This window comes from Pholcus phalangioides, unplaced genomic scaffold (genome assembly GCF_987345545.1).
Source record: "Pholcus phalangioides strain wild (caught in Gottingen) unplaced genomic scaffold, Ppha-v1.0 ptg000027l_1, whole genome shotgun sequence".
NCBI classification, from domain to species: Eukaryota; Metazoa; Arthropoda; class Arachnida; order Araneae; family Pholcidae; genus Pholcus; species Pholcus phalangioides.
The window spans coordinates 4,876,359-4,892,744 of record NW_028301617.1 but is presented as its reverse complement, the minus strand read 5'-3'; the positions used below and the strand labels follow the sequence as shown (position 1 = coordinate 4,892,744).

The 16,386-nt window shown below is 39.4% G+C and overlaps 1 protein-coding gene across 2 annotated transcripts in view; it reads left to right on the top strand.

Moving 5' to 3' along the window:
• The window catches only part of LOC149068227 (uncharacterized), a 44,651-nt gene extending 29,476 nt beyond the window's left edge, over positions 1–15,175 (top strand). For both annotated transcript variants that reach the window (XM_089251781.1, XM_089251780.1), the window contains exons 12-16: positions 4,016–4,408; positions 4,773–4,858; positions 5,937–6,120; positions 6,246–6,487; positions 14,323–15,175. In XM_089251781.1, coding sequence (XP_089107907.1) covers positions 4,016–4,408; positions 4,773–4,858; positions 5,937–6,120; positions 6,246–6,487; positions 14,323–14,868 — 1,451 coding nt within the window. In that variant the 3' untranslated portion in view covers positions 14,869–15,175. The remainder of the gene's footprint in view (positions 1–4,015; positions 4,409–4,772; positions 4,859–5,936; positions 6,121–6,245; positions 6,488–14,322) is intronic.
• The last annotated feature ends 1,211 nt before the right edge of the window (positions 15,176–16,386 follow it).

Here is a 16,386-nt window from a genome sequence, read left to right as displayed (position 1 = left end):
ACAAACAGAAAGAAGGCACTTTATCTAATTTCGCTCCCCCGCTGACAAAAACCTGGCTACGCCACTGAGTTTAGGATTGATAGACGTCTGTGTATATCCGACTCACAAGGGCATATGCAGGTTGGGATTGCATTGAATGTTCATGAATTATTAAGGGATACTATGACCTCAGATGACCTCAGAATGTTGCTTTGGGAGGCTTGGTCCTTATAGGTTCCAGTGGCAATGAATTTTCAATTAAAATTTTAAAAAATTAAATTTTTGAGTGATTATTTTTTATTTTACTATGATTATGTTGTCCTAGAGGCAGTGGTCGGCAAACTCATTAGTCAACAGAGCCAAATATCAACAGTACAACGATTGAAATTCGTTTTGAGATCCAAATTTTTCAAACTTAAACTATATCGGTAGGTACATTGTCATTAACATAATTAAGATACAGGGCTGGACTTGGGCAGGTGCGAAGGGTGCGGCCGCACCTGGTCGCTAACTTTTTGGGGCCGCTTCTTAGCAAAGCAATAACTTAAAATTCAGTCCAAGATAGATTGATGACCGCTCACACCCAGAGCTGTTGTGCAAGAGAACTTCCTCTCTTCACCTCCTAGGAGGCTAGTCCAAGATAGAGAACCTTTAAGGTTGAGGGCCTGGGTAGATAATCAGTTTTCTAGCCCTGAGAGACCCAAATCTTCAAGTACCTGGGGTCTTGCAATTTTTCACTGGGAAGCAGACACTTTTTTCCATATTTATTGCCCAATTTCATTTTTTATGCCTACATAGGAGTTTTACAGTCGTTCTTGGGCACTAGAGTGCCCATGGACACCCTGGAGTATTATAAAACCCCTGTTCAGAGGGGCCGCAAAATACCGTCCGTGTTAAGGTACTCCTCAGCTGGCCTTTCTAAAAACGTCCTCGATTTGATTGAGGTACATTCGCTGAGGTCGACCCCTTCCAACTCTCCCATCCACATTCATCGTCTTTTATAATTGTTTCGTCTATCTTCTCTCGTTTTCATCCTCTATATATATATATATATATATATATCCAAACCATCTCAACATACTTTTTTCAATCCTCGACACTGCATATTCTTTCACTCCACAACACACCCTAAAATTAACTTAATAAACTTTACTTAAAGTTTATTAAATTATTATTTTTATATATACTTGTTGTCTTACGGATGGAAAAGTGCGGAAAATGGAAATGTGCTCTCTTGGAAATGTGCGGAAGACGGGTTAGCTGTAAGCTCTTCCGACGAGATGTTAGCCTTTGACCTTAGAAGACCGGACGCACCTCGCTTCCCATCTCGGAGAGATATCAGCCGATATCATCTCAGAGAGAGACAGCAAAAAAATAGGGTAAATTACATAAAAATTTATCGTCAACTTGAAGTCATATAACAGATAAATCAACGCCAATGGGCAAACAAAATCATAAACGGGATTATAAGATGGTGGTGTATAGTCGTTCCATCCCATAAGAATCTAGTAATTGTCAATCGAATGATTGCTGATAATCTTGGAATATAAAATTTCGAATCACGGTGAATTAGTCGCAGATCGTCATCGTCTAAGCCACAAGTCGTTACAGGAATCGTTACTGGAATCGTGACCGGGTGAACTAAGATCAGCACAATTCATTATTGTCGAGCAAATCACGCTTAATTCGTTCTTGCCATCAATGACTTGATTCATCTCCTTGCAGTTGAACTTGCTTCGGTTTTCCATTTACCGGTTACTTCTGTTGACGCCGACGTGGTCGAAGATCATATTTCCTCATAAGATCAATCCCTGGAGCTCTTGCCGGTTTGAACTCGTCATCGCTCCCACCGCTGAGACGCGCACTCTGTCTTCTTAGCATGTATGCGGTGTAAGTTGTTATCGAGGAACAATATAATCCACCGCATTCGAGCAAAACTCATAGGGCTCTTGGAAACTCTCCCTTTGAAACACAGTTGACCGTTCTCGGGGATAGCACCAAAATGTAAATTTTTTTGCATATGGGCAAGATGACAGGTAATGCCATAAAGATCCACGAGATGTTAACCGAAGGACGTCGTCGATGAAAGTCCAAGGCCCCCCAGGAGCATCGTCTTCGGATGGTCGCCCCTGGTGGATGGCTCTTAGTGGTGACAGATGTTGGATGCGGATGGAGAAAGGTGGCCAAGAGAGAGTCGTCGTCATGAGAGGTGGTAAGGTGGTGGTCCAGGAGCGTCGTCTTCAGATGTGTGGACCCCTGGTTGATCACTTCCAGCAGTGTTGACCGATGTTGGATGGAGAGAGGAGGCCTCGGAAGAGCCGTCATGAGAGGTGGTGGTCCAGGAGCATAGTCTTCCATGATCTGGCAGGGTAGAGGTTGACGTTCCTTGGTATGGAAAACATTGCATGTCCCCCCCCCCCCCCATGTTCTGAGAGGAGACTCGTCTTTTGCGTCTATCTACCCCGAGTACCTTAAGAAAAAAGCCTCGTTTTTGACAACTTTTTCTCGAACTTCCCAGTTTCGACCCACATGATTGGTCGCGGAAGTGTCATGTGACAGCAGCGTCAGGCTTTCACTCTTTTTTTTCGGCAAAAACCCGTGAAAAAGATGACTCAATTAAGAGGAGAGGGAGCGAGAACAAAAAAACTGCCAAAATGCGTGTCTAAACATGATTTAGCAAAAATCTGTAATTTTTGTGCGCCCGCACGTGGTGTTTTGTGGAAGAGCCACACTCAAGGAGCCAAAGTGCCACATGTGGCTCGCGAGCCGCGGTTTGCCAACCTCTGTCCTAGGGGGTATCCCCCCCGCCATGGCAAAGCTAAACACTCATCACTACTGACAAGCTTTAAGCCAATGGTGGCATGTTTGGGTACACATATGTGTGCGTGCCTTTGGAGCAAAAACATTACAAATGAAATTTAATTATAAAATTTATTTCAAAAACTCTTAATTTTTTATATTCATAGTGAAAATCAACCTCCTGTCCTTCTAGGTTGAACAAGATGTCGGTCCTAGTGTTAAGGGCTGATTTTGAGCAGTTGTGCAGATCAGTGCAAGGGTACGCAACCTTAAGGAGAGTGTGGAGCACTTCATTGGTTTGAAAACGTGTCGCAGACCACTCTATCAGTTTGAGAGTGTGCCCTGGCCCACTTGAGTCATCTAGAGCTGTGTTTCTCAACCGCGAGGCCCTGGCATCATTCATACTGGACAGCGAGTGCATGACCGTTTCTTCCCCCCCCCCTATTTTCCTTTATTCAGGTATGTTTGACTGGGTCTTCCACTTACGAAAATAAATGAAACCAGACAGCAGGCTTCCAAAGGGTTGAGAACCAATGATCTAGAGCACCACAGGTCACGTATGCGATCTGTAATGGATCACTTAATGATGTGAAAATGTTTTGCGGGCTGCTCAAGTGATGTTGAACTGCAACGAGAGCAACTTAAATGCTCCAAAACTATGTCGCAACTCAACTCACTTAAGTGATCTGTAAATGTGTCGCTCGTAACTTTAGTAATGTGGAGCTGCATCACAGGCACTTGAGTGCTCTGCAACTGTGTCGCAGGTTACTAAAGTGATCTTTAAATATGCCACGGGTCACTTAAGTGATCTACGAATGTTCTCAGAGATTCTCTTAACTGATCTACAAATGTTCTCAGCGATTCACTTAAGTGATGTGAAGTCAGGGCCTGAAGTAAAGGGGGTGGGGAGGGGCAAAGTTTATGGTGCTGCAATTTTAGGTGGGAATAAAGAACACTGTGTTATAAAATTATTGATTTTTAAAATTGTGGGGGCAGCAAAATCATGTTTGCTCTGGGCAGCGAAAACCCTAGTTACAGTCCTGCTCAAATCATTTGTAAATGTGCGGCTTTGTTAATTTTTACTACATCAGGGTGGAGGTCGCAGGGCATAGGTTGAACATGTATGGATTAGTGTTTTTCTAGTGTATCTTCTTTGTGTTTTTATTAAATTTTTGTTTTTATTTTATTTTTTCCTTTTCATTAATTTTATTCTGAAATTTCTATTCTTTGGCTCAAGGGCCCCAATGCAGCAGCGTTTGTGAAGCAGATGCACCATCTCTCAGCGAAAAAGGTCAATTTATGAGGTGCCTTCACTTGTCTTCGAATGGCCCAGAACCAGCTGCAACTGCCACAACTGAACAATCTGCCATCCATCCTACAGATGCGAACTATAGCGGTTTGGCCGCAAACAGCTCTGATATAACCAATGAGCAGAATGCAGATCTCCAGATGGACTTTGTTATTGATGCCACAATATCAGTAGGCGATAAGGAATGCTGTGAGTTGTTGAAGAGATGTGATATCGAGCTCGAGCCAGGAGAAATAGTCAATGATTCTGTGAATGGCACTTCAGAAGTTATTCAGAACGTGATGCCGCTTCAGTCCGAGAGCAGGCCTGATCCGTTTTTGAGTGAGTATTTTTGTCCCAAACTGTTTTGAAAGATGCTTAGGCAAAATATGGTTTTGATAGAATCCCATCTGTACCATCGCTAATGGCTTAAATGACCCTGAATGACCTTGATCCAGACAAGTTCCCCGATGAACTCGAGCTTCCCTAGCTTAAGTTGAGTAGACTCATGTAAACTCACCTTCTATGACTTTCTCAGCCACCTCGTTGGGCATTTTGCTTGTTGTGGCCTTGTTTTTGGTGGGAATCAAATTCTCAAGAAGCTTGATATTAATTTTTGATACGAAACAGATTTTTTTTGTTTAGTATTGTTTATCTTCTGTGCGGTTTGCTTTTTTTTAAGGAAATTCTTTGTCATTTTTTTCAGACGTTTCTGATTGTTTAGGCGAACATGATACTAATAAAGGTACTGATGCAACAGCGAGTGGAGATACTGACTCACTTTGTGAAGTGGTAATGATATTATCTTCTTTTAATCAAAATCACTTGCAGAAATTTTGGATTTTTTTTTTCTTAAAAAAATGTTTGTTACAACAAGATACTTGAGTTTCAACAAACTACTTTACCACGCACACAACACTGGTGATATTATTGCCATTTGGCAATTTTGTACCATTTGAGTTAGGTGGAAAATGAAGGTGCCACCTATCGATGGTTGCCCGAGGCTCAGTAGGTAGAGAACTTGTTTTCTATGTTCTTCCTCTGTTCGATTTTTAAAAATCCTAAATTGCGGGACTGTCTAACAAGCTTACACAATAAATCACCTGCCTGTATCCAGTACTAGTAAATGTGGTGCAATAGTAATGCAATCTACTGAACTACGAAAGAACTAAAACAATGTTTCAAATCCATTGACCTTGATGGAAACCTTCATGGTCGAAGACTAGCATCTTATGTCAAAATACACATTTAAAAACCTGGGTTGAATGGAACCTGTCTGAGATGTGGGAACGGAAAGGAAAATTGTAACCTTGAAGGTATAAAATTTCACACCAACATTTTGAGTGTTTCGCAATAAATAGACCATAGGATCATACAAAATGTTAAAGTGCTCTTAAGTGCTTTAGGTAATTTACTGTATGCAGCAGCGTTTCTTGAACACCAAAAACGAATAACTCTGATGCGATTAATATGTCTAAGCCACACACACACACAGTAATTTTCCGGCTTATACCAATTTGATAGAAACTCCCCAGAGGTTAATTAGGTTGTTTAATACAGTGGAACGTTCCATAACGTACACTCCTCGATAGCAGACACCTCCTGTCAACACACTTTTTTAATTATACTCACAGGCCTCGATGTATTTTACTATCCGTTAATGGATACTTCTGGTTAGCAGACACAATTTTCTGTCTGATGTGTGCCCATTATTGAGAGGTTTCGCCATAGTGTGCGTAACCCCTGCACAGTTGATTTTGGTGACAACATTGGAAAATGAATAATTGCAAGTCAATGATTTTTTTTTACTCCTGAATGACTAGAAAAAATTTACCCATTGCATTAGTGTAATTAATTAATTTTTTTTCAGTTGATGATGGATATGATAACCCCAGCAGTAAGACAACTCAGTGATGATTCAATGCCCTCTTCCCAAGGGGAGTTTCAAAACAGCATCGCAGGCACAAATCGGACCGAAAGGCTGCGGGAAGCTATCCTTGAAAAAGAGATAGAAAAATTGAAAAAAGAATTTGAGGAGTCTCAAAAGTCTGCATGTATGTGTATATTCATTGTTGTTATCTTATTTCTTCTATGGTTAATGTGAAATCAATTACAAATTCATTTATTCTGATCCAATTACTTTGTTGTTATATTCTTACTTTTTCTTTTTTTTTATAAGGCAATTTGGTGTGCATCATCAGCAAATGCTCTGAAAAAGCAGAAAAGGAGAAGAAAGAAGCGGAAGAAAGGCTGGCTGAGATGGAGAAAAAGCTGAGAAACATGTCCTATATGCAGAACGTATGTAATCAGTGCTCGAACCATTTCCGAACAAGCGAGAAGACTGTTATTTTAGAACAACAAGGCGAGGTCCCCTGTAAGGAACCTGTGTCTTCGAAAGTGACTTACTCGTCTATCTATGAGGTAGGCTTCTTTTTCTTTTATTTTTTCAGTCTAAAATTTTCACAGTCAAAATTCAGAGCTCGATACACATATTTTCATTAGCGAAAACCAAGAATTAAAGCACTGAGCCTATTCTTACACAAATCTGTATATAAACAGAGTAATAATATGTAACTATACAGTAATACCCGACTTACCTCACTCTGCATATGCCATTGTCTTGTCCTAAAAATGATTGATGAATTTTCAACAAAGCTTGAAAGGCTTTCACTGTCCCTTCAGGCCTGTTTACATACATCAAGTGATTTAGTAGTTCACTAAATTTCAAATCGCTAAGTGCTCAAAAAACTGATGTAACATTAAGCAGGATCCATGCGGATCAGGGAAAACATCTAGAATTATCAGGGAGAAAAAATTTACTAAAAAAATCGGGGAAAACAGTCCGTTTTTTTGTCATAAAACCAGGAAATGTCTGAAACTGACCTGGAGAAAGGTCGGATTGTCGCTTGATTAAAATAAAAAAATAATAAAGAAAAAAAATGTTTTTCCTTGAAAAGGGAAATTTAGAATGTAAATTGTGATCTGATTAACATAATAAATATTCATAATCTGCAAAACTCTCTCTTGCAATGTAATACAAAAAAACCGTAGAAACTGCAGAGGAGAAACGAGAATTTTGCAAGCCCGCGTTGAAGAGCATATTGCTGCGGCTTTATCATAACTGCATACAAAGTATGAAGAGATGGTATTTTTTCTCTGCATACAAAGTGTTTTGAAAAAAACGTATCATAACTTCACATCGTAGAAAGCCATGCGTAAAAAGTTATCAGGAAAGCTCAGTTGTGATAATTGCATAAGTTGATTTCAATGAGCAACGTGGGATGAAGCATGTGTATATTATGATTTACACGTGTGTATTTTTTATTTGAAAACGATAAGAAAACTGTTTTCAATCTTTTCTAGAATGGGTGAATAAAAATTTAAACCCTTGGTGGGCTGGTAGGATTGAAACAGTCGAAAATGACCTGATGCAAAGCGTCGTGTCGGCATTGCAGCAAAACATTCAATTTGAGCAGCATGGACAGACAAGCCTTTCAGAACCATGCCAAGCATGTGAAATCAGAAGAGTTTTGTAAACAACCCCAGAGAGATTACCAAACTTTTTGGTTCCAGCTGTAAAGAATTATGATGCAGCGAAACCAGCTACATCTTTCACTTATTGTGTCAACAGTGAAGACTAAAGACTTGTAGGCATTGAAATTCTGTACCTCAGAACCATACTATCGTTTAGGGGGCAGCGGTTCTCAACCTTTTTAACTGGCGGAGCCCTTTCAGGCATATAATTTCTATGTTCTATGACGGAGCCCTGTAGACCTATATTTTACTTATTCAGCAAAATTACTGATTTATTTTTATTGTTCTAAAGTAATTATAATTATTTTTTTCAAAAATTACTGTTTTTTATTTTATTTTCCTCGAGCGGCCACGGAGCGCACAGGGAGCCCCAAGGGCTCCGCAGAGCACCGGTTGAGAACCGCTGGTTTAGGGTATACGTAAACATCACGATCTTTTTAAAAAAAAAACAAAATAAATCAGATTCAGAGGTGGGAACTCTATGCCAATTGCGTCAAAATTAACATCTTGCGCCATCTTGCTCCAATAGTGTATTTTCGTATTTTTCTGCGCCAAAAATAGCGAATTTTGCTTCAGTATGCCCGGAATTTCGGAAAGGACGCCAAAAAAATTTTGTTCCTTCTTGCCGATCATGGGCGGAGATACGGTGGGGGGGGGGGGGGGCCCTAGCGTCAAAGGTGGAGTCGATCGACTGATCTAATGTATACATGAATTGACATTATCATCATCATGCCCTCCCAGACTTCCAAGTCTATCTCCCCCTATGTTGCCGCGCGACGGCATTCATTCCAAGAAGGGTGTGTTTTATTCCACTGCACTTAAACTATCGCCTTATTTGAACTATCGGCCCCTCACATCTGGCTTTCCGTCGCGCAGGGCTCGGCACGGGTCACTTTTTTCCCTAAAAGTCACTTTTTTAGAAGCTGGTCACTTTTATTACCTATTTTCGGGCCCAGGTCACTTTTTCCACTTTTTTTAGCAAGAAAACCTAAGTCTCGCGCTCTTTTCCGCTGTCAGTGTTTTTCTTTTCTTCAAGGAGGAACTTTACCGGTTCAAGGTCGCTAATTTTCTCCCTCCCTTCATTGAACTACGATCGTACAAGGAACCCCTATATATATATATGAAGGCGTCTTTATCTTCCCGGGAGCATACCGTGTGACGTCAGCATAACTTGATTTCAAGGCGCTTGGAAAGAAAGCTCCTTATACTTGTAGTTAAAGAGTCGTCATTTTATGGAAAAGCCGGTCGGAAAAAAATAGCGTAAAAGGCTTATTTACAACAAAGAATTTTTTCCCCTCCTCTACTACCATTCTTTCTTATTTCCCCACTCATTCTTTCATTTTCATCTTATTTTAAAATTGATCCTTTATTTTATTAGTTTTAAAAAGTTTGTCCTAAGGGCCGAATTCCTTTCTTGGAGCATCGAGCAAGTTACATTTGTCGTTTGTTCTATCGTTACTTTTATTAATTTTTTTTAATATTTGAAATGACGATTTAAAGGCTCATTTACATTGAGCGAGTTTATAAAGAGAGCCCGTGCAGAAACTAACTTACGCGCAGCGGGAGAATACCAAAGCGCGCCTATTAAAGATGCGTACTATTAATACGTATTAAGCGTATTATTAGTACGCTTTGGAGAATTGAATTTCACTTGTAGCTGGCCAACGTTAAAGAAGCTCGCAAGTATTTTGAATTTACTTACAATAAAAAAAAAATCATCCGACTGAAAAACGCGATCTATCTAGAAATAAAATTCGTACTATTTTTCTAACTGGATTTAAATCTCAGCAAGAAACCGTAGCCCCAGATATGATCGAAAGGAGAACTATTTATGAAAAGATCACAGAATCCTGCAATTCAACGTTTATGGAAGGATGACGTCACTCTCCGCTACCATACGAAGGTTTTTAACAACTGGCTGTTGCGAAGATATATTTTGGAAAGAGAAAATTCAACTGCCCCTGCTGGGAATCGAACCCACGTCCTTTCACTTTCCGGTCGAATTTTCTCTTTCCAAAATATATCTTCGCAACAGCCAGTTGTTAAAAACCTTCGTGTGGTAGCGGAAAGTGACGTCATCCTTCCATAAGTCGCCATCTGGTGGCAGCGTCAGCAGTTGTGAGCTTGGCCTGAGTCTGGTCTGGCCGTCCATGTACGGTCCTTTTCAGTGTACACGAGCTCCAAGGAAAGATTGAGAGATTCGTTGCCTCTGTAGTCTAGTGGGTTCGATTCCCCGCAGGGGCAGTTGAATTTTCTCTTTCCAAAATATATCTTCGCAACAGCCAGTTGTTAAAACCTTCGGATTCAACGTTTAGTTTAACCAAATAAGATGAAAATTGGTCATCAGGCTGATGAAAACTCAGTTAATGTGCATGCGAGCCGTACATAGAGGTGGATTTAACGGTGGGCACATCGACCGCGCCTTTGGCTCCTACTTTATACTTTTTTCCTAATTTAAGGGGCGTAATATTAATTTTTTTTTATGCCCGGGGCCGTCAACAACTGACCTTTATCCGCCTCTGGTCGTAACTTAATTTAGAGCATCTTCACGATGCTGATTGTTGACTTAATATCGACATATTGCGCTCCATTCTCGGTGTTGTGTAAAAAAAGCCTTTTTAGACCTCGGAAGTTATTACAACGTTTTTGTCTCGAGTCGCTGTTATGACCGCAATAGGAGAGGGCGGGGTCTGGTTCCACGGGTGTTGAACGAGGAAGGGTGCCGAGTTTACTCTTTTTCCGTTAAAAAAATGGATACCGGCCCCGGGCGATAGTAAATTTTCGTTCGTACTTGCGGTGCGGGTTGCTACATACCGTGATCAAATCCAAAACACGGGGGGGGGGGGGGGGGGCAATGCCTCGAATGGAATTTTTGATGGAATGGTATATTTAAGAAAAGGAAATAAATTCCTTTGCAAAATTATCGAATTTCACAGTCAAGGGGCAGTAAAATTACGTTTCCCCTCCAGAAAAAATATCGTATTACGGCCATGGTAAATCGGGTGCCCCGGGTGGGGGTGAATTCACTGTTTTTGTTCGTTGAAAATTACGGGAGGAGTCAGAGCTAACGTGGCGACTTTTTTTCGCATTAAAATAGGTAGCCCTGACAGCGGCATCCATAAACTGTATCAACCGCATTTATAAACCCCGTATGTCGTTGATTCGAATTTTGTGTTCATTTTATCCTAATTTTCCGTATTTCCCGATATATTTCTATCGATTTTCGCATATTTGGTTGATTCATGTTATAAATTATATATTTTTTTGTAATTTTATGTGGCCTTTGTCAGCCATCTTGAATTGACCGCCGCAAAACGGCGATTGGTTGGCGCGGAAAAAAGTCGCCACGTTGGTGCTTACAAGGTTCATGGGAAATTTACCGGGGAAGACCGCGGAGTCTTTTTCTGTTAAAAATTACGGGGGGGGGGGCAAAATTATATTGTTTCTGGGTAAAGTAGTAAATGTTTTTTTTGCTAGGGGTGTATGTTGTGTGTAAAAAAAAAGAAAAATATGTATTTACAAATTTTTCTCTCAAAAACCAATTTCAAAACTGATTTATTTTCTCCCTCGCCCAAGGGAGGGTATTATTTTGGAGCCCCCTCCGCCTGTAAAAGAGTAGACCCATCCACCCTTCCCAGTCCAGCCATAGGTGCAGATAGACTTGAAGGTCTTAGAGGTGCGGCAGATGACAATTGATATACATCATGTATACATCAGTAGGCTCTGCCATTGACGTTGGGGGGAGGATGGATTGCCCTCCCTCAACGTATAAGGGGCTGTTCAAGTATTACGTAAGCAAATTTTTAGCCATTTTTGACCCCCCCCCCCCCTTGGCAGCAAAATTTCTTCATCAGCTCTGCCCCTCTGAATCCTAACTCATATTTTCATAAAGGGTGGTTGATGACGTAAGCATTATCGAAACCAACCCCCCCCCCATCGATGATGAGGTAATACTTGAACGGCCCCTAACAATTAAAATAATTTAGTTAATTTAATAATTTAAATAATTTATTTAATTCAGTAGTTTAAGTAATATTTTAATTTAATAATTTAAAATATTGTTTAAAATGTAATTTTAGTTTTTTTTTAAATCAATCATTATAGTAAATTTCTTAAAATTTGTTGGAAGATATTATACAAACCTAATTATGTAAATCAATTTGTACTAGTTAAAAAAAGTACATTTTGTATACTGTCATTCATAGCATAACATGAATGAAAAATCCACTAGAATGTAGATGGGACAAATTCTGTCATCAAATTTTGTGTTATTTCATTTTTTTTTCCTTCTTTGAATGTGAAAATGTTTTCTCGTTTTGAAGTTTTTCCGGCTTAAATTGATTTTAAGATGGGTTGTGGATAGCAATATTGGGGGCCATTCAAGTATTACATAAGCAAATTTTTAGCCATTTTTGACCCCCCCCCCTCCCGTCAGCAAAACGCTGACCCCTCTCCCCCCCCCCCCCCGTCAGCAAAATTTCGTCATCAGCTCTGCCCCCCCCTGAATCCTAACTCATATTTTCATAAAGGGTGGTTGATGACGTAAGCGTTATTCAACCTCCCCCCTTGTCATCAAAAGTCAGTAAATCGGAAACCCCCTCCCCCCCATCTATGATGATGTAATACTTTAACGGCCCCTATGGGGAGGGGAAAGGCATTGCTACTGTTACTTAGAAAGGATGTAATGTTACTCTCTCACACATAGTTGTTGATAAATTTGATAAGTTATTCAAAACTTTTCTGGTTAGCAGAATGCATTCGAGTTTGATTTATTTCACACTATTATGTAAAAAAAGCAATTTCGATGAGCTCCATTGAAATACAAAGTTTAGTGAAAACTAAATTCAATTTCAATTCATTCAATTTGGTAATAATCAAAATTCATTGTCCATTTGGTCTCTTTCTAAAATTATTTTGGTCACTATTGGGTCACTTTTTAAACATTTTGGTCACTATTTGCTCACTTTTTTAAACAATTTGGTCACTATTTTCACTATTTTTGAGGCCATGATCCGTGCTGACCCCTGGTCGCGAAACCCCGATAATATCCGTGATCGTGCTACTGAAGATGGTTTGCAATGGTCTTTCAGCTTTAAAGCGCAAATGCGAGTCACACACACACAGTTTCCGTTTAAAAAAAAGTCACCACTGGAAGCAGCAGAAATTACTGTAGTCGATCGTCATTGCATCAAATCCCGATGTTTCGTGAAAAAACAATTTTATTCCGGGAGTAAAAAGTGCATGTCCGCCGAATTACGAATGCTAATTTAGAAACGTTGCCGAGTAACGAGCGTTAAATCGTCGATGTTGCCGAATAACGAGTGTCAAATCGCCAGTATCGTCGAATAACGAGTGTCAGATCGCCAATCTCGCCAAATAATGAGTGCTGAATTGCCAAAAATCGTGTTGATTGTATCGAAATTTCTCTCCCATTAAAAAAAATTTCTTTCAGAGTATAAAAAAAATTGAAAATTTTTAGCCCATTTGAAGGGCTGCTGTTCCAGACAGCAAATAGTGCCCTCAGTAAGCAAAAATCATCTTAAATAGACTGGTGTGAAACATTTTATGACAGCTGCTCTTTCAAACAAGGTGTCAAAAGCCAGAAACACCAAAAACAAAAAACAAGCTGATGAAAGATATTTGATAACAAGAGACAGTGCAGTTGTTTTATTTTGAAAAGGGGGTGAAGGTTAACAAAAATATTCTTGTTAATTTCGCTGCTCCAATTTATAAATATCTGCTCAGAATCCTATATCTTGCTGCGCCAAAACTGCCCAGAATCCTATATCTTGCTATGCCAAAACTGCCCAGAATCCTGAATTAACTGCTCCAAATTCTGAATTTTGCTGCTCCAAAATGGACTTTGTCACTTGCTTCCCACCCCTGCAGATTTTTTAAAAATTAAAATTAGCCTACTGAGAGAGTGATTGAGTGACATTATGAGTGATTGACCTGGTAAATGAGTTACCTAATTGGCGAGTGATATAATGAGCAACCTATAGTGAGCGAGTGACAGAGAGAGCGCTATCCAGTGAATGAGTAATAGAATGAGCTACCTAGTGATTGACTGAGTGAACGAAAGTGGGCTAGCTATAATTTTTGGGAAATTTGACTGGAAGTCAGGAAAATAAGTGTTAACCGTGTTTCAGTTTTAGGGCACAGTTTTAGTTTTATAGGGCATGGTTTTATATATGGGGGCATATATATATATATATATATTTTTTCAGTTTTCAGAGTATATTTTAGTTTCATATAGAAGTGTCCTCTCCACTTGTCAATACAAGATTCATTGAAAGACTGGTTATTTGTGGAAATGATGAACCCCGGTCTCTCGCTTGCCGGACGAGTGCTCCACCATCTAAGCTATGGAAGTAGATAGAATATTTCAGCCTTTAATATTCTATCTGCTTCCATATAGCTTAGATGGTAGAACACTTGTCCGGCAAGTTCGGGTTCGAGTCCCCGTGGGGGCAGTGATGAATTTTCTTCCTTGTAATCTTCATCTCCACAAATAACCAGTCTTTCAATGAATCTTGTATATTTTAGTTTTTAGGACATATTTTGATTTTTAAGGCATGCTTTGTTTTAGGGCACATTTTAAGTTTTGGGCATATTTTCAGTTCTTTAGGGCATACTTTTCAGTTTTTAGGGTATATTTATAGGTTTTTAGAACATATTTTCAGTTAAAAATTGACCCTAATTATCATTATCATTTTCCACAGAGTTCCAGTGGTCAAACTGGAGGAACTGAATTAATCGGAGAAACTGCAGAGGACAACTCTTTGGCTGTAGAAGAGCCACCACTGACTGCCAAAGCTCAACTATTACATCCTAAGGCAAGCACAGAAGAAGCAAGAAGCCTATATATAAATCAAACATCCGATAAACAGCTGCCGTCCTTCACAGTGAAGACAAAAGTGGCACAAAATACAGCAGTCCACGAAAAACATGCCAGAACTGGTAAGTTTATCGAACCAACATCTTTCTTTGGTGCTGCAAACGGCAAGATGCAAAATACTACAGACGTCCGCGGGAAACGATTCGATATCCAAACACAGATTGAACCACCGCTGCTGCGGAGCTCCACCGCTCACCATCCTTGGACCAGTGAAGTAAAAAACACCCATTTGCCCAACAAGAAAAGAGACAGAGACAGAATCCCAACATCATGGTCCCGTCATCGGTTGTATTACAAGAAATTCGATGCCACGAATTGCTATCTGGAAACTATGTCAAAGACCATCGTCCCTAGCAAGAAGGGAATCTGAATTGCAACCTCCTTGATGTCAGCTGATGTGCGTCAGCTGATGTCTTCTAATACGACTTACATGGTCAGAGTAGTACAGAATAACAGCAGGGAACAGACTGGAAATGGAATTCCGACATCAAAAAAGTGACCGACTGCCAGTCAAACTTCTGTCTATGATAAGTCTGGTATTAGCAAGGAACAAGATTTGCATGGTGATAATTAAGGTTCACACATGTGATTTGTGCTTTTTAATTCACTTATTTGTTGTTGCTATGCTTCACTGAGATTTTGTGATATTTGAACCGAAGTCTTATTTTATATATATATATATATATATGATTTTTCTCATTTCGGTGTGACTTTGTTTTATTTGTTTACTGCATTTTATATACTATTGATTATAATAAATGATTACAACTAATTTTTTGCATAAGAGTTCAAGGATGATGGATCCAAGGAGAGGTGTGATTTTTTTCTTTTTTAATACAGGGGAAAAATTAGTTTTCTGTCAGTAGAGGACGCTGCACAAAAGCAAATCACTGTACATATGCTAATCAAAGCCCTATAAAATGCAACAGATTGTGATTGTTTGGGAATTTTCCTGTTACTAGATCTTACATAAGGTTTTCATTCATAGGCGGAGATAGATTTGGAAGTCTGGGGGGGGGGGGGGCACGATGATGATGATGATGTCAATTCATTTATACATTAGATCAGTCGACTCCACCTTTGACACTGGGGGGGGGGGTGCGTACCATGTTTTCATTGTGATGGTTATATCGGTTTATAAAGTACTATTTGTGAGGTTTTACCTTGGTCATGATCACCAAGTAAATTATCACCCAACATTCATAAAACGCTTTATGAACGTTTCGGGTATAGTAGAGATTGAAGAGAGGTTCAGAGGCCTAATCTCACTGCTTCCATGCAGCACCTTCTATTGACAGGAATTTGAAATAACTTTTTTAACCAAAAGAGTTCCATCTTTTGTGTGAATAAATTTTTTGACTAACCACATTCAAATGTACCAACTCCTTTAATTTTTAAATGTTACGAATTTCAGGAACACCCTGTATAATTGATATAGCCATTATATTGGTTTTAACTTGTCTTAGCACACACAGGTTGGCTCATTATATATTTTTCTTTGCTGGTGCACAAATTATCGCTCCAATTTATTTTTTACTGCTCCACAAAATTATTTCTAGCATTCACTCTTTTTTTTTTTTGCCAGTCCGCAAAATTATTTTTCCTGATTCATTTTTTTGCTCTGATTATTAATGAAAATTATTTCTAGCATTTACTCTTTTTTTTGCCAGTCCGCAAAATTATTTTTCCCATTCACATTTTTTGCTCTGATCCGCAAATTATCTCATTTTTTTGCTGGTCCACAAAATCATTTCTAGCATTTACTCTTTTTTTTTGCCAGTCCGCAAAATTATTTTTCTAATTCATTTTTTGCTCTGATCTGCAAATTATCTCTTCATTTTTTTTTATTTTTTCCTGGTCTACAAAATTATTTCTAGCGCGCACGATG